This window comes from Phacochoerus africanus, chromosome 12 (assembly GCF_016906955.1).
Source record: "Phacochoerus africanus isolate WHEZ1 chromosome 12, ROS_Pafr_v1, whole genome shotgun sequence".
In the NCBI taxonomy this organism is placed as follows: domain Eukaryota; kingdom Metazoa; phylum Chordata; class Mammalia; order Artiodactyla; family Suidae; genus Phacochoerus; species Phacochoerus africanus.
The window spans coordinates 59,240,111-59,266,758 of NC_062555.1; the positions used below are offsets into that span (position 1 = coordinate 59,240,111).

General features: G+C 40.0%; 1 protein-coding gene across 7 annotated transcripts in view; it reads left to right on the forward strand.

The window, feature by feature from the left end:
• Nucleotides 1–22,243, forward strand: part of NEBL (nebulette) — a 356,282-nt gene extending 334,039 nt beyond the window's left edge. For 5 of the 7 annotated variants that reach the window (XM_047755114.1, XM_047755112.1, XM_047755116.1 and 2 more), the window contains 2 exons: nt 14,546–14,652; nt 16,754–22,243. In XM_047755114.1, the coding sequence (XP_047611070.1) occupies nt 14,546–14,652; nt 16,754–16,930 (284 nt within the window). In that variant the 3' untranslated portion in view covers nt 16,931–22,243. The remainder of the gene's footprint in view (nt 1–14,545; nt 14,653–16,753) is intronic. The other 2 variants (XM_047755118.1, XM_047755117.1) reach the window with 1 other exon arrangement.
• The last annotated feature ends 4,405 nt before the right edge of the window (nt 22,244–26,648 follow it).

The following is a 26,648-nucleotide window of genomic DNA, read 5'->3' on the forward strand; positions in this document are numbered from 1 at the left end:
TCTGCTCTGTGAGTGTAACAGTTTTAGATCCCTCATGTAAGTAGAGCCATGCAGTGTTTGTGCTTCTATGACTGGTTTATTTCACTTAGCTAATGTCCTCTAGGTTCATCCATGTTGTCCCAAAGGGTAGGATTGCCTTCTTTTTTACGGCTGGAGAGCAGTCTGTGGTACATGTACACCACATTCTCTTGTCTCTTCACCTGCCAAGAGTCCTTTGGGTTGCATTCATATCTTGCTGCAATGAACAAGGGGCCAGAGATATTTTTTGAAGATCGGGGAAATGCAGATCTAAACCACAACGAAATATCACCTTCTCTCTGTTACGATGGCTCTTACTAAAATGAAAACTAAACCAGGAAAAGATAACAAGTGTTGGCAACAGCATGGAGAACATGGAACCCTTACACACTGTTGGTGGGGATGTAGAATGCGGAAGCCACCATGCCAAGCAGTAATGTTTTTAATATTTGGGTCTTCCAAATATTAAACATACATTCCTGCAATCCTGCTTCTTTGTGTATATTCATAATTCTTTTTTTTACTAGCTGACATTTTATTATATATTAAGTAGTTTGTGTAGTGTCTGTTTTCCCCAGAATATCAACTCTATTAGAACAGGGTCTTTCTGCCTGATTGGGCCTCTATTCTGTGATGAGCATCTAGAACAGTACCTGTGTTAGACACCCAGTAAATCTTGTAATATTCAAAGTAAATTTGATCTGAAATATAGAGAAACAGCTTTGTTGCATGTGTTAAATCACCAACACTTGGCATTCCCCTTTAATTTATTAGTGTCTATTTTAAAATTAATTTGATTTCAGAGTAACAGTGCAATAATAATCGTTATTATAATCTTTTTTAAAGCAGTCGGGTTGGATGTATCACCGGAATGTAACATTGTGACCTATGCTTATTGAAAGCCTGAGTCAGCTAATGACCTTTCATCACCAAGAAATCAGTAAATTATTCCTGCATTAACTCTTCTGCTCTCATATGAACACTTCTCTCTCAGGGTTTTGTTTATTTATCGAGGACATCTGTCCTCAGTAGGGACACTGCGGGGTAGAAGTGCCCATCAGAATTTGGAAATTCATACCTGTTATGGCTTCTGTCTCAGCGTGCTCTAGTTTATTGTTCTATCATGAGCTCTATGGAGACAGAGAAGTAAATGTGCCAGGTGGCTTTCCTTCCAGTGCCGGGCACAGGACCGAGGGTGCTCAGTGAGTAGACGGTGAATGGAAGGGGGCAAATGGAAGAATAAGTCATCCATTGCTTTCCTGGCTCAGTGAAAACTGCTAGGCTCCGCCTTAAGCTCCTAAGGACAATAGCCATCCTTAAAAGCTAAACTCGCCATTAAACTGAGAACAGAAATAGTAAATGCAGAAGCAATAGTAAACTACTAATGTATTTTGGATGGGATGGATATGTATCCAAATAGCGGTGTTTCAAAATCTCTTTTAATAAGAACAGTGTTCATAAAATCACAATCTCTTACCCAGTATTTGCATTAATTTTCCATTGATTCTCTTTTCCCATAGAGCAATTATATTTTATGATTTATAGATGACATGCTGTTCCAAGTTCATGTTACTGGTTTTCAGTGATGAGCAATTTTAAAATTAGATAACCAGAATAACCTACAAGAAAATATGCTCCTGATTGTAAACTCTTTGCCTTCATTTAAAGTAAACTTTCCAGTGTTTTTATTTTTGACATTAATTCAGTTTTCTGATTACTGATTGGCAACTCCCAAACTCCTGAAAAAGCCTGACTTCTGTAAAGAAAATACATTCAACAAGAGAATCCCAGCTGTATTATTTCCTTACTGTCTTTGAATGTTACTTCCAATCTGAATTTGAGACACTTGGTAGCATCTGTCCAAAAAGTGATGGTTTAGTATCTTCTTTTAAGTATAAGAAGATTTAAGGTGTTGATGATCGAAATACTGAGTCTCTGTAATGAAACTAATCTATAGGAAAAGAAGTGATTCCTTTATAATATAAAATCCAATTAGTGGACTATAACATGATTAGATTTAGCCATCTAATCAGTACATCTAGCCAATGAAAAAGAACACGGTGTAAATTGTTAGAAACTTTTAGTTAGTTCTGTTTCTCCCCCAAGAAAAAGGTTCAAGATTCTGGTTGAATCTGAAGCCTTTAGAGAAACTCAGATTCCTTGTACCAATAGACTTGGAATGAAAGAAACGTCATAAGTTTCTTTTACCGAGTGTGAAGTTAGGGAAGGGATCAGATACTAATGAATAGCATTTGTTCCAAGATGCACATGTGTCTTTCATTGATTTGCCAAAATTAAATCAAAGGGTTCCATATGTGTCTGAAGGAGAACCATCTGACACTTAAAGTAGCAAACAATAAAACTTTAAAAATATATTTCCTGTGAAGTGGAATTGATTGAGAAAAAGAGAAGGTTTGATCACCAGGGAGGATATAAATGTGGCTATAGCAGATGCATCAAATGAATAAACTTTGGAACAGCTTTATGAATTCTAAGTGGCAAACATGTAAGGGAGGGAATAGGTATTCTTGGGTTTTTATTTATTGCTTTGTTTATTATGTCTTATCAGGTATTGTTAAACATTGCCAGTGGAAATGCAAATGGTGGTTGTTGGTTTTTGTGGATCAAAATTGATGTCCAAGTTAGATAACAGACTGCGTATACGTAGATATTTACGTTTCCGTCTTGCAGGTACAACAGTAAAGTCACAACATTGTCTTTGTAGTCACAAATTTCCCTGTTCTCCCCCAACTTCCTGTTTCATCCAGATGGCCCCCATCCTCCCGCCCCAAGCCCCAGGCCCGGAGGTCGTGGGGTTAGATCCTGACTTTATAGGAACTACTTAAAATTGTCCATGGGCTGATGCAGCTGGGCGATGTATTGAGTTTCTGCCTTTTGTTCGTTCGTTAGCTCCTGCTGCCAGGCTCCTTGTGTGCTGCTTCTCCTGTGACTGGATTTCCTATTTCTTATTGTCTCCTCTCCTCCCCCCACCCCCAAATATTCCTGATCTGTCCATACTGCATGTCTCAGATATTCTGGTCCTCCGATCTTTATCTTCTGCCATGTGCCTGATCCACGTGTACGGAAGTTGTTGTTCACTGGCTCAGCGTGCTCTAGTTTATTGTTTATCAGGCTCTTTCCTAGATTCCGTCTCAGTGTCCTTATAATCATCCTTTGATCACAGTGACCCATTGCTCACCTCCTGACCTGACTGTCTCTTCATACTTTCCTGTCTCTCCAGCCCCAGCCACTCACCTCGAACTTCGAGCTTGGCAATCCTTAACCCTCATTTTCCTGCATTTCCCCATCGTCCAGTCATATCAGGGACACATTGAGTTATTTTCCTAAATGTTCATTGGTTGAAAAAAATATACCTGCTCGTTCACAAATGCAGTCGTACTAAGATGTGCCTAGATGCGACATTCAGTGTGGCTTGTCACTAAGAGAGTCTTAACGTAAGAGCGTATTCAGGGACTTCCAGTGGAGTGATGCTATCCCTTAAGAGTCAGTATCTGAATGGGTCAGTGAGAGAATAAACCAAACACATAGTCCAGTTTTAAGCATTTAAGAATATATTACATATATTGATCCAATAAGTATTTACAGAATAGCCTCTTCAATGGTGTAATGAGATTTTCTCTCATTGAATGGTGATGAATCTTCCTGTGTAAGATTGATGAATACAATATCAGCAGTTGTGGTCACTGAGGAAAATTGGGATTTGCTGTGAGCTGACTTTTCTAGTCACAGCATAATTTGTGTGCAAAAGCTAGTCTCAGGGATACAGCTTACCTAAATGGAAACAGTGTCTGCATCTACCTGCCATCCTTAAGTTCTTTATTGCTTTCATCTTACCCAAGAACTGCCCCCAATTATGTAGTTCTTGTCAGGAAACCACATACACATCTGTACCATTCATTCCTTTATTTTCTTTTTTGTCTTGTTTTGGAGGAGAGCATGCATGTGCCTGGAGATACATACATATAGATACATACCATATGGATTTGGGGCCATGAGAATATTATTCAAGACGCTATAATTTGGGGTAGAAATTATTTCCTTTTCCATCAGTGAAAGACCTGCTTGTATTTGCGGTTTGGGTTACAATTGCAATTTGGGGATTTTTTCTGGCTTTGATAGCTAAAAATTAGAAATAAATCTGAGAAAAAGTTACACAAGTTGAAATTCAAATCTAAATGTGGGAGTAAATTGGCTCAATTTCTGTGAAGCAAAATTGCAGATATCCTTCAATCTGAAATGCTCTATTTCTATTCAAACCACATTGTGTCTTAGTTCTGTCAGAGAACATTCATGGACTTACATTTTCTAGGGAAAAAAATAGCTTTGAAATGAAAACATATTGTTTTTATGGGCTTCTGAGACTAATTAAGTTTAACTGGCAGATAATTTAAAATGTAACTAATTCATAGACCTCCCATTGTGGCTCAGGAGATTAAGAACCCAACTAGTATCCATGAGGATGCAGGTTCCATCCCTGGCTTTGATCAGTGGGTTAAGGATTGGGTGCTGCCACAAGCTGCGACAATCTGCAGCATAGGTCTCGGATGCAGCTGGGATCTGGCGTTGCTGTGGCTGTGGCCCTAAAAACACTCAATAAATACATACATAAATAAAAATAAAATATAACTGATTTTGTATCTTTTCAACATTCAGTAGTTGCAAAGTCCCAAAACAATATTTTAGAAGCTCTTAACTTGTGACAACTAAGCCAAATATATAAAAGAAATGGTCAATGGTATGGATGCATGTTTCTAAAAATTATGCAATCTATATATTTTCCTTTTGTGCTTAACAGGTAATTAGGAATCTTTGAATAGTCAACTTCCATGTTAGGTTAAAGCACCATTCTAAGTCTGTCATTTAAGTTTAGGGAAGAACATGCTTAAATGGTTTCCTGGAGGTAATTGTTTTTTCAGCTAGACCGTTAGCCTGGCTGTGGGAGTAGAGCTTGTCCCTATGTGGTTGGTGACCGGAGGGAGGGACACATCCAGGCAGTGTTCTACCGGATGATTTTGAAAATCATTAGGCGGCATTTCATGGTGGGGTCTTCCCTGCTCGGTGGGAAAGTGAGTGATGTCACATGAGGGGAGGTGACTTGAAATTATTCATACAGGATAAGGTAACTGAATGACAGCAGGCCTGGGTAACATAGGATAGTCTTGGCAATGGGAAGAAGAAACAAAGATTAAACATACATGCACACGCACGCTCCAGAGACTTCTCAGATGCCAAAATGGAAAGAAAAAAAAAAAAAAAGAAAGAAAGAAATCTAAAAGCCATTGCTTTAGGAGGGACTCTACTGTCTATGAATTGAGCTTGCTTTTCCAAAAGTGAATGAATTATTCCTACCATGATTTCTTCCCGGGATGTTCTGGCACATCTCATCAGCCACAGAGACAAGAACTTCTGGTGGGGTTTATCCCCCAGAGTTAACCACAAAAAAGCCAGTGACAACTAGAGTTGCCTCCAAGAGCATAAGAAGCCTGCCTTGCAGGTCTCTCCCCAGGCATTAAACCCCTTTTCCTTTCTCTTTCCCTTCCTCTCCGACCTGTCTGCCCGCCAGCAGGAGTGCCTGGTTGACTCTTGCCTCTTCCGACTTCGGGAAGTCCTCCCTGCTCCTAGAATCTCCTCTCTGGACCATGGCACTCTTCCACGTTTCTGAATCCACACTGCTTATTTGCCAGCTAATCTTGTGCTCTCCTGTCACTTCTTCCGTGATCATTTTGGTGTGAAACAGCCCAGAGTTTGGCTTCTGGAGTCAGATTGTTCGCATTTAAATACTGGCACCTATGTGTCTCTGATATTTTTGACCAAGTTACTGAATCTGGCTACCCTTCAGATGCTACGTCTGTAAGATCTGTAAATGGTGACAATTCTACCAGCTCATACATGTGACCCACAGAGCACTGGACATGGTTTAAATAGAGGGGCTGACTGTGCCAATTTGCCTGAGACTGAGGGGGTTCCTAGGAAGTAAAACTTTCAGTGCAAAAACTGGGAAAGTCAGGAGTTCCCATCGTGGCTCATCAGAAACGAATCTGACGAGCATCCATGAGAAGACATGTTCAATCCCTGCCTTTGCTCAGTGGGTTAAGGATCTGGTGTTGCCCTGAGCTATGGTATGGATCACAGATGTGGCTCAGGTCCCGCATGGCTATGGCTGTAGTCTGTAGTGTAGGCTGGCAGCTCTGATTCGACCCCTAGTCTGGGAACCTTCATGTGCCGCAAGTGTGGCCCTCAAAGGACAAAAAATAAAATAAAATAAAATTGGGATACTCCCAAGCAAATTGAATCAGTCCTCCTTGCAAGAATTTTGTGTATATTATTCCGATTTTATAGTATTCATATTTTGTATTCCTTGGGAATCCTATATTACATCTTTTCCCCTTAAAGTTTCACAGAGATCTATAGCCAGGTGCTTAAACATCTTCATGTATGCTGCATTTTCTTCAAAGAGGTTTGCAGGGCCTTACAGAAATAAAATTCATCTAAGACTAGGAAACTAGAACAAAGATGACATGAGAGTCTATAAGGAGAAATTGTTAGAAACGTAGCCTTAGCTTGAGAGATAATTTTTGATTTTGCAAAAGCTTTTTAAAAACATATCCCAGGAGTTCGCGTCGTGGCTCAGTGGTTAACGAATCCAACTAGGAGTCATGAGGTTATGGGTTGGATCCCTGGCCTTGCTCCGTGGGTTAAGGATCTGGTGTTGCCGTGAGCTCTGGTGTAGGTCACAGACACGGCTCGGATCCTGTGTTGCTGTGGCTCTGGCGTAGGCCAGAGGCTACAGCTCCGATTAGACCCCTAGCCTGGGAACCTCTATATGCCGTGGGAGCGGCCCCAGAAATGGCAAAAAGACAAAATCAATCAATCAATCAATCAATCCCAAATGCCTAGAACAGTGAGCATAACAAAAGCTAACTATTAACTCCAGAAAAAAAATATCCACAAAAGAAGATATAATCTCAGACAGCTGCTGTTAAATCAGGTCACCGAGCAGTCCCTAAGTACAGGTGTGGCTGCTGGGCTGTCTTTTCACCCTTCCAGCTGGTAAGGATACAAAGAAACCTTTATACCCAGGACACAGCAGGCAGCGTGGACTTCAGGTGGCAGAGATTCCCTTTGTGCCCCCACCCCCTGAGTTCCAAGGAAGAACTTGGTGGTGGGTCAAGGAAACAGGCCCAGGTACTGAATCTGCACACACTGAATCCGTGTCACAGTTTCCGCCTGGGAAACTCCCATCTTGTCAGCACCACTGGCAAGCCTGCCCAACCTTTGCCCTGTAGGAGACTGTATCTGTATCTCCTGGTTAGGAAACAAGGCTTCTGCGGGGAGGGAAAGAAGACTTTACTCCTGCAAAGACATTTTTTGGCTGCACAGTCCCCTTTTGTCTGAGATGGTGCCAGGGTCCTGCCTGGGTTGGCACCCCCACCCGGCAGTGGGGACTTTATCAGTCTGCTCCCAGCAGTGGTGCCTCATGGCGCTTGCCTCCCCAGGGCGGAGGGGGAGTTGCAGGTTAGTCTCCTGCTTATCCCATCGTGAGCTTCCTCTTGGCTCAGCTTTCTTCCCACAATCCCCGGTTGCTTCTTGAGTCCTGGGTTGAACATTTACCTCCACAAAGAGCAAAAAGTCATGGAGTGGTTGTGTGCTTTAGCCTGTTCCAGCTGCTCTAACAGAATCCCACAGAGTGGGTGCACTACGAATAACAGGTATTTCTGTCTCATGATCCTGGAGTCTGGAAGCCAGAGATGCAGGTGCCAGCATGGTCAGTTCTGGTAAGGGCCCTTTTCACGGTTGCAGGCTGCCATCTTTTCCTTGTGTCCTCACATGATGGAAGGAGAGCGAGCCAGCTTTCTGGTCTCTTCTCATAAGGACACTTACCCCATTCATGCGGGTTCCACCCTTATGACCTAAAAGCCCCACCTCCGGATACCGTCACATTGGGCGTTAGGATTTCAACATGTGAATTTACAGGGATGCAAACATCTAGTCCATTGCAGGCAGAGAGAAGGAACTTGGGAGTAGCATAAATAGGGTCACACAAGCCCTTAGATTTGTGTCAGGTGGAGAAGGAAGCCAGTAGTGGCTTAGTTGTTCTTCTTCGTGGCTGCCCATTTGAATCACTTGGAAGATTGATTGATTGATTGATATCTTTATAGGGCCACATCCATGGCTATATGGAGACTCCCAGGCTAGGGGTCTAACAGGAGCTAGAGCTGCCGGCCTACATCACAGCCACAGCAATGCGGGATCTGGGCCATGGCTGCAGCCTACACCACACAACTCATGGCAATGCCTGATCCTTAAACCCACAGAGCGAGGCCAGGGATTGAGCCTGCATTCTCGTGGATACTAGGCAGATTCGTTTCTGCTGAGCCACGACAGGAACTCCATAATCACTTGGAATCTAAAAAGTAAAACCCAGTGCATGGTCCCTCCCATCCCCACCCCAGAGATTCACATTTAATTAGTGGGGACTTCTTTCCTCCTTTCCTTCTCACCGTTTATGACCTGTGCCGGAGCTGAAAATTTAGTGTATGAAATAGTAATGATTGCTTTTATTTTTACATATGATTTCCAAAGTTTGAGCAATATTTTGTGTCACAGTAATGATTGTGCGTGTCTTTAGAACTTGTTGGTTTGGGGAATTCTCTTGTAGCACAGTGGGTTAAAGATCCGTGGTTAAGGATCCCTGCAGTGGCTTGGGTCACTGCTGTGCCGTGGATTCAGTCTTGGTTTGGGAACTTCCACACGCCAGGGGATGCTGCCAAAGGGAAAAAGAAAAATCTGGTGGTTTTAACTCAATGGTAGATCGTTTCACTTTTATGTTAAAGTCTGTCGATTCCTAGTTTATTATGTAGCAGGGCTGTTTCTTAGGCAGTTGTCTGTTCACAGCTTATCATTAAAAACCTACAACTAAAACCTAGCGGCAGTCTGGCTTGTTTCTGTTTACTGCAGGGGAGAAAAAGAATTTCCTGTAGTGCTAGGGATTCTCTTGGATTAAAAAGTAGCTCTTGTTGCTGGATTAGGCATAACTTTTGTGGATTCAGTACCCACTGTGGCTCGTGGAGAGCAGCAGAGGCCACGAGAATTTGAAGCTCTGGCATAGAACTCGTGGTGGCACGTGCAAAAGCTATTTGTACAAGAAAGATCCACATTATGAGCCTATTTTATTATCAGTTAGCTCAACTACTTCACTCATGACCTAGATGAGATCTAATTAGGAGCTAGCTCATTATTTAATGTTTACTTCAAAACTAGTAGCATCTTCATACTTTCTCTTTTATAGTCTTGTCCTCATTCAGCAAGTCCCCTGTGATTGTCTAAATAGAGATTTTCATTTTTTTTTTTGTCCTGGGGTTGGGGGGAACCTCATTAAATTCTTTGATGTGCATTAGCTGATAAAATTAGTCAACTGTTAGAAATTATGATGGTTTCATTATCCTCTGTATTCTTTATTAGGAAATTCCTGAAGGCTGATTTTTCTCCTTCTTCTCGATTTTTAAAAATATAAGCCTATGAGAAAACCCCCAGATTATTTTTTCTGTTCATGTTATGTCTGTAGTTAGCCAATTGCTAAATGCCTGTTTCCCCCCAACTCCAGGTGCTGTGTTGAAATCCTAACCCCCAATATGATGGTATTAGATGTGGCCTTGGGGAGGTGATTCGGTCGCAAGGGTGGAGTCCTCATGAATGGGACTTAGTACCTTTATAAAAGGGACCCCAGGGAGCTCCCTCACCCCCTTCTGCCATGTGAGGACTCAGCAAAACATGGCCATCTATGAATCAGGAAGCAGATCTTCACCAGGTACCGAGTCCGCTGATGCCTTGTTCTTGGGCTTCCCCGTCTCCAGAACTACGAGAAATAAATGTTTGTGGTTTAAGCCACCCTTCTGTGGTGTCTTTCAGTACCAACCCAAATGGGCTGAGACATCAGTGAAGCACCATTTTTTATTTTTATGTTTTGCATTTGGAGCTCGGCCGTCTTCTCTTACGCTGTGGTTGCTGGGAGGCTCTTGAAACTTCCTCACCATCTTTAATGGCTTGAGACTTTAATTGTGGTGTCACTATGTGGAGGTGATGGTTCTGCTGCTTTCCTGCTTAATCTCCCAGCCTCTGCATTTTTATTCTATAAAGTGGGAATGATACGTGTATTAGAGAGTTATTCTCTTAATTGAAGAGAACACATGCAAATAATAGAAATAAAGCACCCGGCACACAGAGGACACTTACATAATATGTATGCCTTCTCTTCTCCCACCTACTCTGGGTACGTCCCCCAGAGCGGACATTTTGGGGCATGCTTTTCTGCTTTTAATTTGGGTGAATTTATTCGGTTCAGTTACTCTCGTCTTTGTGTCTGTGTGTTTTTATTTGTGAAGGCTCCTAAAATTTTTTCTTCCTCCGTTTGCACCTGTCTACTCCTTTATCTTGATTTCATCACCTCCTTCCATCATCAAAATAAACCTTAAATAGAAAGTATTAGCACTGGCTATTTGTTTGAAGAATTCATTATGCACTAGAAGAAAGATTTTGGTTCTGTAACTACTGTAGGACATTTCAGATAGCATCTGAAATCCACAGAGCTTTAGTCAGCTTCCAGATCTCTGGTCAATAAATCTTACCAATGTGAAATGAAAGTTGAGTCACACTTTCGTGTTTTGTTGTTGCCTCAGTATAATTAAGGCTATTGTTCTGTGGCTTTTGTACTATCAAAATAGAGGTTGCCCAACATCCAGACTCTTGGGTTGGAAAACCATCATACCATTACCATCATCTATACCATTGCTCATGGGGGTCTGACCACTAGTTTAATAAGGAAGGCACTGTGTTTTTTTCTTTCATAAGAAGTCCTTGTTTATTGCAAAATGAGCCTAACATTTTGCTTTTGCAAAACCCTTTCAATTCTGTATATTTGTGGGCATCTCTCACTCACATGGAATAATCCTCTCTTCCCCAGATTTTTAATAAACTCGATTTCCAAAACCATTTGAAATTTCCTTTTGCTTGTTCACCTGTGTTTCATAAAAATCATGAAATTTCCTTTTGCTTATTCACCTGTGTTTCATAAAAATCATGTAGCAGAACAATAAAAAAGCAATGTTTGTGCCTCTTTTTAAAAGAGGCATTTGCTTTCAGTAAGTTGGTTCCTCGAGGCTCTCAGTTATATTTTTTCATAGGCCTAATAGGAGTTTCCTAAAAAATCTTCTGTTGTACCAGGTAAAAGGTAGATAAGTTTAATAACCCCAAAGGGACTTGCATTAAATAATGTAGCCAGAAAGGCAGATGGAAATAATCAAAAAAGGCATGAGAAGAAACCATGGGGACAAGATAGATTGTATTTACTCCAAGGTTTTTCACTCTAAAGTCTCCTGCTCTCTCCAACCCCAACATGTTTAGGACAAATATATTACTTTCTTTTCCTTCCGTATTTGATAGTAGCTATGGATTCCCTTTAAAGGTCAGATTCAAACAACTGAATAGACATTAATTTGCTTCATTTTTAAAAGCCAAAATCAAACATTCTTGAGTTGTCGGCAATGGTGGTTACTAAACTGAGATTATGATGTACAATCTATGTAAACATAAACGTTTTATGGCCTATGAGAGAGCATATTCAAAAATTTTTTCATTGTTGTCCTTTCCTGATTGTTTTTTTTCCAAAATATTTTAAGATGGCTTGCTTGACTCTGTGCATCAATTTATTTTTTATTTTTTATTGAAATATAGTTGACTTACAATGTTGTGTTAATTTCTGCTGTGCAGCAAAGTGATTCTGTTATACATTCTTTTTTTAAAATATTCTTTTCCATTATGGCTTATCATAGAATATTGAATGTAGTTACCTGTGCTATATAGCAGGACCTTGTTATTTATCCACTCTAAGTATAATAGCTTGCATCTGCAACCCCAAACTCCCACTCCATCCCTCTCCCACACCCCCATCCCTTGGCAACCACAGTCTGTTCTCTGTGTTGGTGATGAATCTGTTTTTGTTTCATAAAAGTTCATTTTTGTCATATTTTAGATTCGACATTTAAGTGATATCATATGGTATTTGTCTTTCTCTTTCTGACTTACTTCACTTAGGGTGATAATCTCTGGGACCACCCATGTTGCTGCAAAAAAGAATGACAATATTTCATTCTTTTTTATGGCTGAGTAGTATTCCATTGTACATCAAAATTTAAAGGTCATACTTAAATAGTGTAACAAGGAATTAAACATATCATTTTTATTTTAATTAACTTAAAGGGTTACTTAGTTAATTTTAAGTATTTACAAAGAGATCAAAATAATAATGAAGAAATGTCTTGTTTAAGTGAATAAAAATGAGTTGAGGGCTGATGGCCTGTGGATGTAGTTGGAGTCATTGACAAGTAAAAATGTATTTAGGGAAATTCCCTAAGTATCCTGAGCCATTTCCTTAATTGGACAAAGGACCTATGTTCGGGGAAATTACTGTTATAGGAGGGCAGCTGGTTTGCCTCATCTTATGCCTGTTGCTTCGAATGTAGTGGACAGTGATAATTGTTAAATCTTTGCAAGCTTGCCAAGTGATAGGAAAGGTCGTAAGCTCTGTACACACATGAATTCTCTTAAATATTTGATAGTCAAGGGAGTGAATAAGTGAATGGTCAGTGCTTCCCTCTTCCAATACAAGAAAAAGCTCTTTTGCTCAGCTAATTAAGTGGGTCTAGATAGGGGACTTTCAGTATTTTGTCTTCATGAGTGAATTTTGATAACATCGTTGAGATCTACTGACGTTAAATATTTAAATTGAGTTGATGCATTAAGGAGTGCTGTTTCTGAAGTATTTGATGTGTAATAACTTTATAATATACTACAATCCAAGTAAAGATCTTTCTCTATAAAGATATTAAACAAAATTGTAACAACATTGTAATATGAATTAATTCAAGAACTATTAAAAACCCCCCACTTAACCTAATATCATTATTATCTGGAGAACATATTAATGATTTGTAATTTTCTGATGATTGATTAAACTTTGAGGTTTGATGTTCTCATATATCATTAGAATGAGTGTGTCACTTATAAAATATTAATTATTAATAATACCCAAGAATTACATCTGCTTTATTCTTTTATTCTAGTAACTGTCCTGAATAAATCAACCCATGGTAATTACTTTATATACTCAACCTGACTGAACAAAGATGGCAACCTAATATAGATTTTTTGGTTTTGGCTGCGCCTGTGGCATGCGAAAGTTCCCATATCAGAGATGAAATCCGTACCACGGCTATAACCAGAGCCACAGCAATGTCAACACCAGATCCTTAACTCACTGAGCCATGAGAGAACTCCCTATTGTGGATTTTTATAGCACATGTATCATACAAGTTTTACTAGTATATCGTGTAATTATTCGAACCACAAGGAAGGGCATAGCTACTAAAATACTTTCATTTATAGCCCATGATTCTGGTTACAAGTACTTAAACATACTTACAAAGAAACACACACTCTACTGATTCTGTGGGGTTTTATCCAGCTGCTGTGTTTATTGCTTTAGAATTCAATTTTCTTCAAAACAGAAATTTTTGAATATCATAATTAGTGGTGAGAACAGCACAAACTAAATGTATACTATCTTGTGTGTAAAAGGATAATGTTTATGAAATTCTTGTGGTTTGGCTCCTCAGGCCTTTGTAACATTATTCAGCTAACTTAGAGCCAAAATAAAATAGATAGTTCATATATTCTAGATAAAGTTTTCTTTTAAGGATACAGACTTAGTATTAACTGCTTAACAAATATTTATCATCTTTGTAAAGGTAACATTCAGCGAAATATTGAAAACCTCCATCATCAAGTATTCTGTGAAAACACTTGTACCCTGTCATGGTTTGACAATCCAATTAAATTCCTTTAAGTTTGTTTTTTCTTTTCTCTTTTTTAGAAATTGAATTACAGTTGATTTACAATGCACAGTGATTCAATATATATATATATGTATACATATATATGTGTATATATATTCTTACATATGTGTATTCTTTTTCAGATTCTTTTCCCTTATAGGTTATTACAAAATATTGAGTATAGCTGAGTATAGTTCCTTGTGCAATACAGTAGATCCTTGTTGTAAATTCCTTTAAATTTCTTCTTTTTATTTTGGAAAATGCCTGTAAGGATCACATGGCTAAGTAAAAACATAATTTTGTTAAGGGATTCTGGGAAAGTTTTGTTTGCTATTTGTGTTATTTTAACATAGCGTCTGCAATAGAGTAATACAGATATTTCTAATATATATTTAACTGCATGTTAAACTGATTACCTATATATGTCCTTAGTTACTGAAATTTGCACTACTCTAGCGATAACTTATAATGCCACTACTCCAGTTTCACATGACACTGAAAATGGCATTTTGTTTCAGAGCCTAGCAGAGCGTGGTGTCACTTGAGGGCTCGGGCGGGCGGGGCATTTTGAGACTCGGTTTGAGGATTCTTTGTCTGTGTGTCTGTTTAATGTCCAGCACCTGTTCTTCCTGGAGCCTACCAGCAAAGCCATTCTCAAGGTTATGGGTACATGCACCAGACCAGCCTGTCATCTGTGAGGTCAATGCAGCATTCACCAAATCTAGTAAGTGTCCATTTGAGGTGTTCCGTCTTCCCTGGTCTTCCCCTTTTATCTCCAGAATATATACACGGAATGCAGTTGAATGAAATATGGCACATTTTTATATAAAAGGATAAATGAGGATGTGTTGCCATTCGGAGCAGCCTTTTCTGAGGAACTAGAAGACATATAGAGGTAAACCACTGAGAAGGGGAGACACGATGTGAAAACATGTAAACAATAAAAAACACTAAGAATCTGCCAGTACCCTACCCTGATTGTTACCTCATGTTTGGAAATAGTCAGTTACAGTCTTCATTCAGGTTAAAAAAAAAAAGCACAAATATTTGGTCATCTTACCTGGTTAATCAAAATGGCTACCCAGATATAAATGACACAACCAACGTGTGTCTCCGGTCCTCCTCCTGGAAATCTTGGAGTGCTGGTTTTTTCATCCAGTGTAAAGCTGGGAGCAGTGTTTCAGGTCATTTCGTCAAATACGGCGTCTTATTCTGAAATTGCTTCTCCAAGCTCCTGAGACAGTCCCTTGGCCTTTTTTGGCCTGTGTTCTTAGAAGTAGGTGGCCCTGAGAAGCAGCTTGTAAAATATCTTTTTTCTCCTAATTAAAAAATATGTATATGTATATTTTTTTGGCTTTTGGGGGCTTCACCTGTGGTATATGGAAGTTCCCAGGCTAGGGGTCCAATTGGAGCTGAGCTACAGGCCTACGCCACAGCCCCAGCAGCCAGATCCGAGCCACATCTGTGATGGATGCTGAAGCTTGTGGCAACACCAGGTCCTTAACCCAATGAGGGAGGAAGGCCAGGGTTTGAACCGGCATCCTCATGGATACTAGTCAGTATCCCACTGAACCACAACAGGAACTCTGTATCTTTTTTTTTAATGTTTCTTTGTATAAGTATAGTTGACTTACAATATTGTGTTAATTTCAGGTGTACAACAATAATTTGGTATTTTTTATTGATTATGCACCATACACAGTTATTACTATAATATTATTGACTATTTTCATGTGCTGTAGATTATATCTTTGTGATCTACTTTTTTTTTTTTTTTTTTTTTTGTCTTTTTAGAGCCGCAAGGACCGCATATGGAGGTTCCCAGTTCCCGGGCTAGGGCTCTAGCCAGAGCTAGAGCCGCTAGCCTATGCTACAGCCTCAGTACTGCCAGATTCAAGCCGTGCCTGTGACCTACACCACAGCTCATGGCAACGCCAGTTCCTTAACCCACTGATCGAGGCCAGGGATCAAACCTGCAACCTCATGGTTCCTAGTCAGATTTGTTTCCACTGAGGCACGACGGGAACTCCTAATCTACTTATTTTTTTAAACTGGTAGTAAGGTATCTTTAACTACTCTAAAGTTCTTCGCATCTCAGCCAGTTTCCTCAGTCTGTGAATGCACTTGATTTTTGAGGTTGTCTGATGTTATTATTAGCTAAACTCTTGGTCTCAAATGTAAACAAATATAGTAAAACTCAATTTAAAATTTCCTCACTATGCCAAGGATTTAATTATATGTCAATATTCAAGACATGTATATGCTAAATATCTATCACTGTGATACAAAAACCTGTCGAGTGTATGATAGATTTTTTCCTTTTCTTTGGTTTAAATATTTTAAGAGAAAAAAACAAAAACAAAAACCATTCTTTGTAAAGCTCATTACCTCTGGCAGGGGGCCAGTGGCAGTGATTCGGCACTGACTTGGACTTGTCTGCCAAGATGATGGGATGGTGGGGTTTGTTCTCTGAAGAATGTGGACTAGCAGAGAATCTACACAATCAAAGGTCTCTGGGCTTATCTCAAGCTGGAGGAGTGGCTTTACAGCATCAGCGCTAACCTTTTGACGGGCCAGCTGTTGCATTTAGTGGCTTGCTCCATCCTCGTGCTGGCCCCTGATAGTCCACCTGTAGCTGGACCAGTAACCTTGAGACGAACACCGTTAGAACAGGCAGCAAACCTGGGTTTGCAGAACTTCAGAAATGGATGTGCTCGGCCAGATTCCTGATGGTTCCTTCACGTGTGGGTTGGTCTGTTGTACTTGGCACTTGGGGCCGTGACTGTGTTCCTGTCCTTCGTGTGACTCCATCTTTCCTTTCTCAGAGGACCTACCGAGCCATGTACGACTACAGTGCCCAGGACGAAGATGAAGTCTCCTTCAGGGACGGCGACTACATCGTCAACGTGCAGCCCATCGACGACGGCTGGATGTACGGCACGGTGCAGAGAACTGGGAAAACCGGGATGCTGCCAGCGAATTACATTGAGTTTGTTAATTAATCATTTCTCCTTGCCCTCCGAGCTTTGTTCTCATCTATACTAAGCCTAATCTTTTTAAAAGATAGAAGATACTTTTAAGACACACTTGGCAGTTATTTTACAATAATCTCTCTTTCCTTTGACAATTAGACACACAGGTACCAGGAAGAAGGAATGACTTCTAGGCTGAAAACAGCAGCATTTTTGGTAATTTGTATAAACAAAATAATTAGGTCTGGAGACCTGGTGCTGCTAATTGTGTTCATGGTTTCCTTTGATTGGCTATTGAACCCTTCTGGGAAAATGTATTTTTCTAGACTTTAATAGAGATGTTGATTGTCCCTTAAATGTCACAAGTATAGGAAACTTCTTAGCTGTCACTTTAGAATCACCAGAAGCCAATTCTCTTAATTCAGTAACAAAGCCAATAATTTAAAAAACCATTTAGCTTTTGAGTCAGGAGGCAATTTTCCAGTTTAAGGGAAACTTGCCTAAATATAATAAATGTAAGCAGTGGCAGAATGACAGTTTGGTTAAAATTATATTGACTGGTGGCCTTAGGGATCTGGAAACTTCTACCAAACAAAGAAATTTCCTTGTTCCCTGGGCCGACTTGGGTCTATTTATTTCTCATTTGTACCGAGGCGTATCCTACTCTCCATTTACATTCTGTGGACCCAAGTATATGCTTGGCTCCATAGAATGTCAGGACCAAATAACTTCACAGCTACTCTGCAAAAGGGCAAATTTTAAGGTCATCTATATTATTTCCCTAATACTAGTAGCCGTGACCCTGTTGCATGTCACGTAGGTTTCAGCTTCTGTAATATAGGCGGCTGCACTGCCCATTCCTGTTAGTAAAACCAAGAGCGTGGCTGATAGCGAAAAGTCCTTTCCTCTAGCTGCCAGCTCATCAGAAAAACATAACTCGAAAAGTTGCTTGAGATTCTCCTGCTGCATTGCACTCTCGTTTTGAAGGATTTACACCTTAGGAAATAGATGTATACTTTAGCAAATAAGTGATTTAGATGTTTATTGAACAGCTTTCCTTAACTTAATGCCGCTGCTGATTTCAAAGTAAAGCAAACTCCATAGGAGCCAGTGACAAAGAGTTGGAATAGGAAGTGTGCTGGAGGAAATCAGAGACCACAAAGGACCAGCTCCGTACCGAGAGACAGATGATCTGGTTTCTTTTTGTAGAAAATCGTACTCAGGATCCTGGAATGGAAATCTCGCCACTGAAACCAGTTAATGAAAAGACTTCCTTTCCATTTTCTAAATCACATTCAGGGAGTGAGAGGGGAGTGTGACCAGAGATTTTTGGTACAGGACTTATCAGGCTGTTCATTAGAAAAGAAATGGTCACATTTTGATTTTCGAATGAGTGGCTTTGCAGGCTCTTGCTGGATTCACAGCCATGACCATCATGTCATGAAGTTTTACCTGGAGTCCACAGATCACTGGAGAGATTAACGCCCATCAGCAACTCTGTGTTTTTCTGATTGTGCCACTTTGGGGGACTTGCAACAGGGTAGCGTTCATGTAAGGCCTGACTCTAGAGTGGTGATGAAACTGAAAAAGCAAAGTTACAAAAATGCAATCAACTGTATGGGTCTTGGGGATATCTGCCTTATAGGATATAGTCAAAGAAATGAACAAAATATCTCATAAAATATCTTTGAATGAAATGTTTATTAGGCCAAAGGCAAACAAACGTTAATTCATTTACGCCTTTGAAAAGTAAACACATACTTTGGAAAATCTGTAATCTCATTTTTATCAGGCTAAAAGAGTAGTTAAAAAGTTTTATTATACTCACGCTGCATCTACATGACATGGACATAAAATTGAAAGGAGAAAAATCCAGGCACATAACTAGAGATATTTTTGAGGGGCTTTTACGATTACCACATAACCAGCTTGGCTGATTTTCTATCATTGAAATGACTAGTTGTGATTCAGTTGATTAAACTCCACGTCTGTTTTGGTGTCTTATACACAAATCTACAAAGACAAGCAGAACTTGCAATGTTCTTGCAGAAATTTCTGTGCGTTAAAATTGAGGGCAATAAGCTTGCTTATTCATTTTATTATACCATTAAATAAATATTTACGATTCACCCAGATAGACCACATTTTCTTTGTGATTATATAAAAGAGTAGTTGATTAATTTGCAGACTAAAGGTAGGACCGGTACATTTTTTGATAAATAGCACATTTACAGGAAGCTTAAAGGAAACTGACTTAAAATGAGGATTCTAATTGGGGAGGGAACCATGAGATAACAGCTTGACGTTTCATTGTTTTTCTCATTTAAACATCAGATTCACTGAATGTACAAGTCAATACTTATTTGGAGAATAGTTCTCCTAAAATTTGAAACCTCACATAATGTTGGCATAGCAAGATGTTTCTGCTTCCAGCCTTCAGGAATTAAGATCTGATCAGAATTTACCTCGAAGGCAGTTATCTTACAATAAAGACTGAGCGAGAACACATTGTCACATGTTCCTGATGCTGTAATTCAGTAGTATTGTCACTGTCACTAAAGCCTGTCAGGATATTAAGCATCTCAGTAGAAATATGGGAAACGATATATGTAGAAAACCAAAGTGCTATTTTTGCAGCATCATTTTCAAAACTACATTCTTGAACAGCTTTCCCCCTTTCCACACACCTCCTCTCACCTCCGATTTGGCAACATCCGTGACACTGACAACTCAAGAAGGGTTTAAAACAACAAATCTTTCAAAAATCAAGGTAACGCCCAAGCACAGGGCGCAGGCACCTGATTTTCCGAATGTGATGTGTCCTCAAGCCTGACACAAGCACAAAGGCAGCTTGATATGCTTCTGAAAGCTTCCGAAAACAACTGTACATGGATCATCTCTCTCTTGAGAAGAGCATAGCAACAGAATATATTGCTCTTGGTGTAAGGTTTTGTAGTAAACTTTTTACTTATTCTCGTTCTCCAAGAAAGCTTTCTATTTCTAACCTGTGGCAAGATGAACTCTTCATGTCTTCTTGTTCTTGTTGACACATCCGCAGCGTAGCCCATGTTGAAATATTTGTCTGGTTGTCAGGTCTCTGCGCTGTCCCTGGATCTTCTCAGGCCTCCCCCACCCCGACCCCACCCTGAGACCACACAGGAATTTGCAAGCACAATTCCCAGGAGCCCCTTGTTGGAACACGGATGCGACTAGAGCAGCCCCTCTCTTGCCACTAGGCTCATGGTCCGAGGACTGCCAGTTTTGCCAGTCTTGCTTTCGCTGGCCTCTCCGTGTGGAGCTAGACAACACTCTGGGATCTGGGAAAAGCAGACTTTTCTAAGGCAGACAGTGGAAGCGCAAGAGGCCGCATCTCTTTTTCAGATTTGCCCATCTCCAGTGGAAGGTTTTTAATGAAAAGATAAAGAAAATGTGAGATCCTTTAGTAACTTCCCCTATATAAAGTGGATATAGTTTATACCAAAATTATAATATAGAGATATAAAAAATATAGGTGCCTTTTTGATCACCCTTGTTTATCCAATATGGTCTTGGGAAGAAAACCAAGCACGCAAGCATCTGCCTACTCTGTAGTACTATTTTATTATGTGATCAGTATTTTTATGGTGGGGACAGATGAGATATTCCTGACAGATATGAAAGGTGATAGCTGATTATATTTTACCTCTAAAGCTTTGGAACTTTAGAAAATACTGACTTCTTCCATTTATTTCTGAAAGGCTCTCTGTGGATTTATATATTGTTGAGCTACATAAACATTAACCTTAGGTCTGAGATTTAAAACACCTATTATATGATAGAAGAATTATGTTATAAGGCTGAATTCGTGACCCAAGATGAAGTTCACTTCAAAAATCCATTATACCTTAGCTCTTTGCTTCTGATCATCTGAAAATGGCTAGCGTGGGTTGTTTGGGTGGCATGGAGGTGAGAAAGCTTTAGTTAATAAGAAGCTCTGTAAACCAAGTGAAGAATGCTAACAGGAACGTCTCTTTCCGAAGTATTCCGTGCCCATTAGGGTTCTTTCCAGGCAACTGTCAATTAGTAGTGATGAAAACCACAAAGGCAATTGTGTGATGCTTCTGTGGAATCCACAAGCCTGGAAGGATCCCTAGGGCACCGTCTCCTCCCCAGTTGTCTGGGTTACTTCAGTATAGTCACAGGAATTCCATGTGCTTTTGTGTTTGATACGTGGTATCCAGTTTGCATAGTATATACTTCTCTGTGATGCAGCTGCTGTTAAGGATGATTTTCTTGAAAGGAAAAGAGAGAACTGCATCATGGTCCCATTCTTCTGTGTCCATATGACGAACGGCTGAGCACTTAGAAGCAGCACTGCGTGTATCACAGGCCAGGGGTGTGGAACTGTTGGTCTTGGACCTGCGGTAAAAATGCAAAATGGGATCATTGTGAAGACTGGCCTCTCTTTGCTTCAAAATATGTAGACTTGTGATTGATGATTCATTTGCAGGATTGTTCTACCTATGAGAGCGTTAAGAAACACATCATGGTTTTAAAATGAAGGGGCTTACAGACCGATGCAATGTTATAAATATAATTTGGCTTTTGTTATGCAAATTGTTAACACCAGCTATTAAAATATATTTTAGTAGAAATGCTTTAATTCATGTTTTTTTCCTCTACACTGTGAATCTTTAAGCCTTGGTGGACTAGAGCAACATTGTGCTGCCCAAAGGACTAACCTATGCAACTAGTTCACATTTTAGTGGATGTCACAGTAATTGTGTAATGAGACATTCTTTCCCTCCCGCGATGGACAGCAGCATTGAAATAACACGTTAAGCCTAGCCTCATGTATGTATAGTACAGTTATTCACAAACCCTTCAAGGCTACCGTAACCACTAGCACTATCCGTCGTATAAAAGCAGATTACTGATTTATCTATGAAAAAGACTTGAATGATGTCAGAACAAGAACGACAGATGAATGCGTCGGCCGTGGCTTCCATGTGGTCACTGAAAGTTGTTCCCTGTGATGGAAGCGTGTTCTCAGATGCACTCTCTCCAGGGTATTATTATTCTGTGTCTTTCTTTCTGTATTTGTAAAACATTATAATGCTTTAATTTCCTATCTCTACACATTCGGTTTGCTTAAATAAATGCAGGATATAACAAAATGGTCCCACTTCTTGGTTCTCACCTTGGTTTCTTGGAGCATGGGTCCTTGACAATAACCTGGGTATGGGTTTATCCTGACAACTCAGGTGAGATCGCCTGGGAGGTGTACGCTGGCTTCAATGCACTTAAATTGGTAAGTCATTCAAAATGAGTCTCCCTCCTCCAAATAAACTTAGTTTTAAATGATAACAGTATTATTTTTCTTCAAGCTCCGTCTCTTTCTGATTTTATGTCACAGTACTAGAGTAATACATCACTGTCATTTACTACTTTCAAGATTAAATCCCTGATATATCCTCAATAGTACAATTTTAATTGTCTTGTATTTGTAAGATGAAAGAAACAGCTTGCAGCAAAAAATAGCAACTGCACAAATTGAATGCATGAAACAGGGAGATGCTCTGATTTCCCAGCTACGAATGGCTCATTTATCATAGAGCGTAATCGCTTTTTTTTCCCCTAATTTTCCCATAGTTGGAAAAAGTGAGTTAGTCCCTGTTTTTGCCCTCAGATAAATCTACTGAGACTAGACTCTTAGCCTTATTGTATGATTTTGTAAAAGTTCTTCTTTGATGGTGCTTAAACCCTCTTAATTGTAAACTGATAAACTCTGCTGATGACATATTTAGCGCACTCACTCATAGAATAAACATTTCGTCCTAGTCTTGAATTTTCTGTTTTTCATATTCCAAAGTATGAAATAAATATTTGTATGATATTAAACATCAAAAATTCTTGATGATATTTTAAAATGACAAAATAGCCCATTTATTTATTTGAAGAATTTTCTTTCTTTTTTTTTTTTTCTTTCTCTCTCTCGCCAAGACTTCCCCCCCCTCCACCCTGATCATAAATTTTACTCTTTGGAACCGAAGCCACAGAGAAATGAGTATCTTAAGCAAGATTTTTTTTTTCCCTGAACTAAAATAATTTAGGTTTAGAATAACCTATGCTTATATTTTTATTAACTTAAAAATTTGTGGCGTTAGTTTTACAGGTAATTGAGGCATACATGACCACTGGAAGTCTACCAATGTAACTTTTCTGTAAAGAGTTATTTACAAACTTCGATAACTTTTTTTAAACAAAAAAGTTATTTTTTATAAAAAATTCTCAGACATAAATGGAAAAGTAGATAAAAGGAAAGTTTTGTTCCTTTCCTTATGTAATCTGCTTCTCCTGCACAGAGGGATTGAATAGAGTTTTGTGATGGCAGAAAACTGGATAGGATCCAAGTGTGAACTTCAACTGCTTTCTGCAGTTCTAAGCAAAATTCTCAGGCCTTTGTCCATTTATATTTGTACTTGGGAGCAGCAGAGTTCTGATGAAAAATAGAACGAGAAAATGGGTTTCAAGGGTGAAAAGTCAATATAAGAACAAAGGACCCAGTTACTGATTTTGTATTTATACCTTGGCATTTTGATCTTTGCTTGCACTTTTTTTTTTTTTTAAGTAACAAACATGAAAGAGACTAGCAGACCAAAATACAGAAATGAGCAAAATCTGAACGCCTGCTAATCCACTTGAGAAAATAAGGAACTTTTCTGCATCCCAAATTTAGTGACTAGATGGCTTTTTTTTTTTTTTTTGTCTTTTTTGCCATTTCTTGGGCAGCTCCCGCGGCATATGGAGATTCCCAGGCTAGGGGTCTAATCGGAGCTGTAGCCACCAGCCTACGCCAGAGCCACAGCAATGCAGGCTCTGAGCTGCGTCTGCAACCTACACCACAGGTCACGGCAACGCCAGATCCTTAACCCACTGAGCAAGGGCAGGGACCGAACCCGCAACCTTATGGTTCCTAGTCAGATTCGTTAACCACTGTGCCATGACAGGAACTCCTAGATGGCTTTTTAAATGAACTCGTTTCAGGTTCTTGATCCAGAGGGTTGCTCTTCAAGGCCATGTGGCCCTAACTAACTTTCGTTATCTCACGTGATCTCACCCCTCTGGTGACAGGCGACCCGGATGGAGGTGACCGATCTGTAGGCTGCCCAGGAGCCCTTCTCAGGAGCTGCACAAGGACTTTGCCCAACAGGGACTGTGGTCACTGAACTTGTCCGAATCTCCCTGAAGAACCCGAGTTCCCAATGTAGAACAGGTTGGTTAACTGGTTTTATTGTTAAAAGCTGAAGGATGTCGAGAAAGAAGGAAGAAGTTGGAAGTGAGCGTGAGCTGTGAGTAAGCAGAAAGCATGGAAGAAAAAGCCATGAACCAGGGGACAGACATTTAGAACAGGGCAAAAAGTAGAGTAGATGGTTGGTGATGGCACGAGCCCTGGAGATGGGAAGACACTGATTCTTGTTAAGGATGCTCCCTGCGGAGGGAGCAGCCACACTCCTGTTGGACCCTGGAGGCTCCGTCCTGCTGCCAGTGAAGCCATCTGCTTTTATCTTGATAAGAAACAAATTTCACAAATGTCGGAAACATTTGCAGGACGTCCCCCAGACAAAACTGCAAGTGACCAATGTGATTGAAATGTCACATTTTTACAGTTGAACTATTTCAAGGGTGCCTTAAATCATTTTCTTTTATTTTCTTTTTTGATGCAGTATATTATACTGTATATATCCTACTGAACATCACTTTAGTCAGAAGTTATTTCCCTGGGCTCTGTGAAGCGTATCCATTATTAATAGTAAATGAACTGAACTTCAGCCATGGGGTGTGTCCGAAGCAAGGACTGGGGGTTTAGAGGAGAGTGTTCTCATTGATTTCTAAATGTTTGGCCCAGAACGTGGGCATGACTAGGGCATCTTAGGGAGTGACATAGGCACTGGTGTTCTAGGGATGAAAGCGGAATTGTTTTTTGCAGAGCTTTTGGAAATACCCAATTCCTTCGAGTTCCCACAGTGATAGGTCTTGATTAAGGTGGATGAAGCAGTAACTCTAACTTATTCATTCCACATAATATTCAAGGAACAGAACACAAGGGAACTTTCCTACTATCCTGGTGGAGAAACTACATTAAACATCCAAAGAGGTACATTTACCCATCTGTTGTGTATACTTACACAATGCATTGCTTCGCTGCAGCTTGAGAGGTGTCAAGGGGAAGCCCAGTGCTCTCTGGGTTCTTGTAGCTGGGAAGGGGTGAGCTGTGGATTCAAGGGGATGATGTGGAAAATTGCTTTGAGGAGCTGCTATTTGAACTGAGCTGAAAGCTGCACTGAGAGCTGTCTCGGTCCATCTAAGCATTAGGCATATGGGAAAATTTAGTCACTGGCAGCTGGTAGTAGAAATGCTCCAGTCTTCTGCCAAGTTTTAATTTAAGTAGCAATGGCAAGTTTTGGTAGCTTTCATAAGCTTAAATGTTTATGGACAAAAGTTGGGGTATGCACGTGCATGAATTTGTGTGAAGGTACTACCCTTTGATTATTCTCATTATGACTTATTCCACTTTAAAAGAACTCAGCAGGTTACGAAGAGTTAAGTATATACGCAGAGTTTTATAGATGTGGAATACTTCCTTTCCTTTTTTCGACAATGGGTTTTTACGTCGACTTTTGTGTGTCCTTCGTTCCTCCCTGAATGTTTTTGGAAAGTGTGTGCTTACTGGAGTTTATGGTCATTGAGTCTACAGCAGGACCATTGATTAAAATGCTCTTCTCTCCTGGTTTAGATGTCGCAGATTTGGGAGTTGTCATTCCCATCTGATATGTGATGTGAATTAGATTTGCAACATGAACTGGGCAACACAAGGAAAACTCACTCACAAAGCAAGAGAGTTGCTTTGTGAGTCCTTTATAAGTCCTTGCTCAGAGGTAAATCATATATTCGCTCATGGAATTCTGGCAAGAATGTGGGACATCTGACTCCTTTAAAAGTCTAACAGTATGTTTGCACATTTTATCTGGGGTACCCTTGCCCCAGTTAAATTAATGGTTGGTAATATCTTGGATGTCTTTGGCTCCCTTAATCAATGCCTAGTAGAATGCTTGTGGGAATAGTTTTTATATTTATAAACACTTCCTGGCTGTGTACATCTTTCTTTTACAAAGAAATGTTTTGACTTTCAAGATAGTGCCACACAAGTGGATTTCTGAACCTCTACATCTTTTTGTTGTGTTTCTCCCCCAAAAGGGTAGTGCTGATGATCCAATTGAGTATCCTATTTGTATTGTTAACACCTAGTGTCTTTTGTTTACAAACCATATTCTCATTTGGTTTCCATCAAATTTAGTGGGTTTGGGAGAAGAGGTGTCTGAAAACCTGGGGATAAATTTGTCTTGTGTGACACACCTAGTGGTCCAGGTGATGTGGCTTCTCTCTCTGCCTGTAGCCATCCTCCACCTGCAAAAACAAGGGACGGGCACAGGAAGCTTTTTCTATCTTCTATAAGTCCTAGAAGGGTGTAAGGGCCTTGGTGGGGGGAAAGGATGGTTCCCATGATGATTTATTTTTCAAAGCATGCAAATAAAAAATGTTTATGGTATGATGACATAATTATAGTATGTCAACTCAATATTATTGAAAGAGTTCCTGTGAAGGACGTTGAGACATTTTCAGAACTCTGAATGGGGTTCCTGGTCTTGATATGCTACTTGATCACGACTGAGACCCTACGGTGGTAGTCTCCTCATGTAGACTTCTT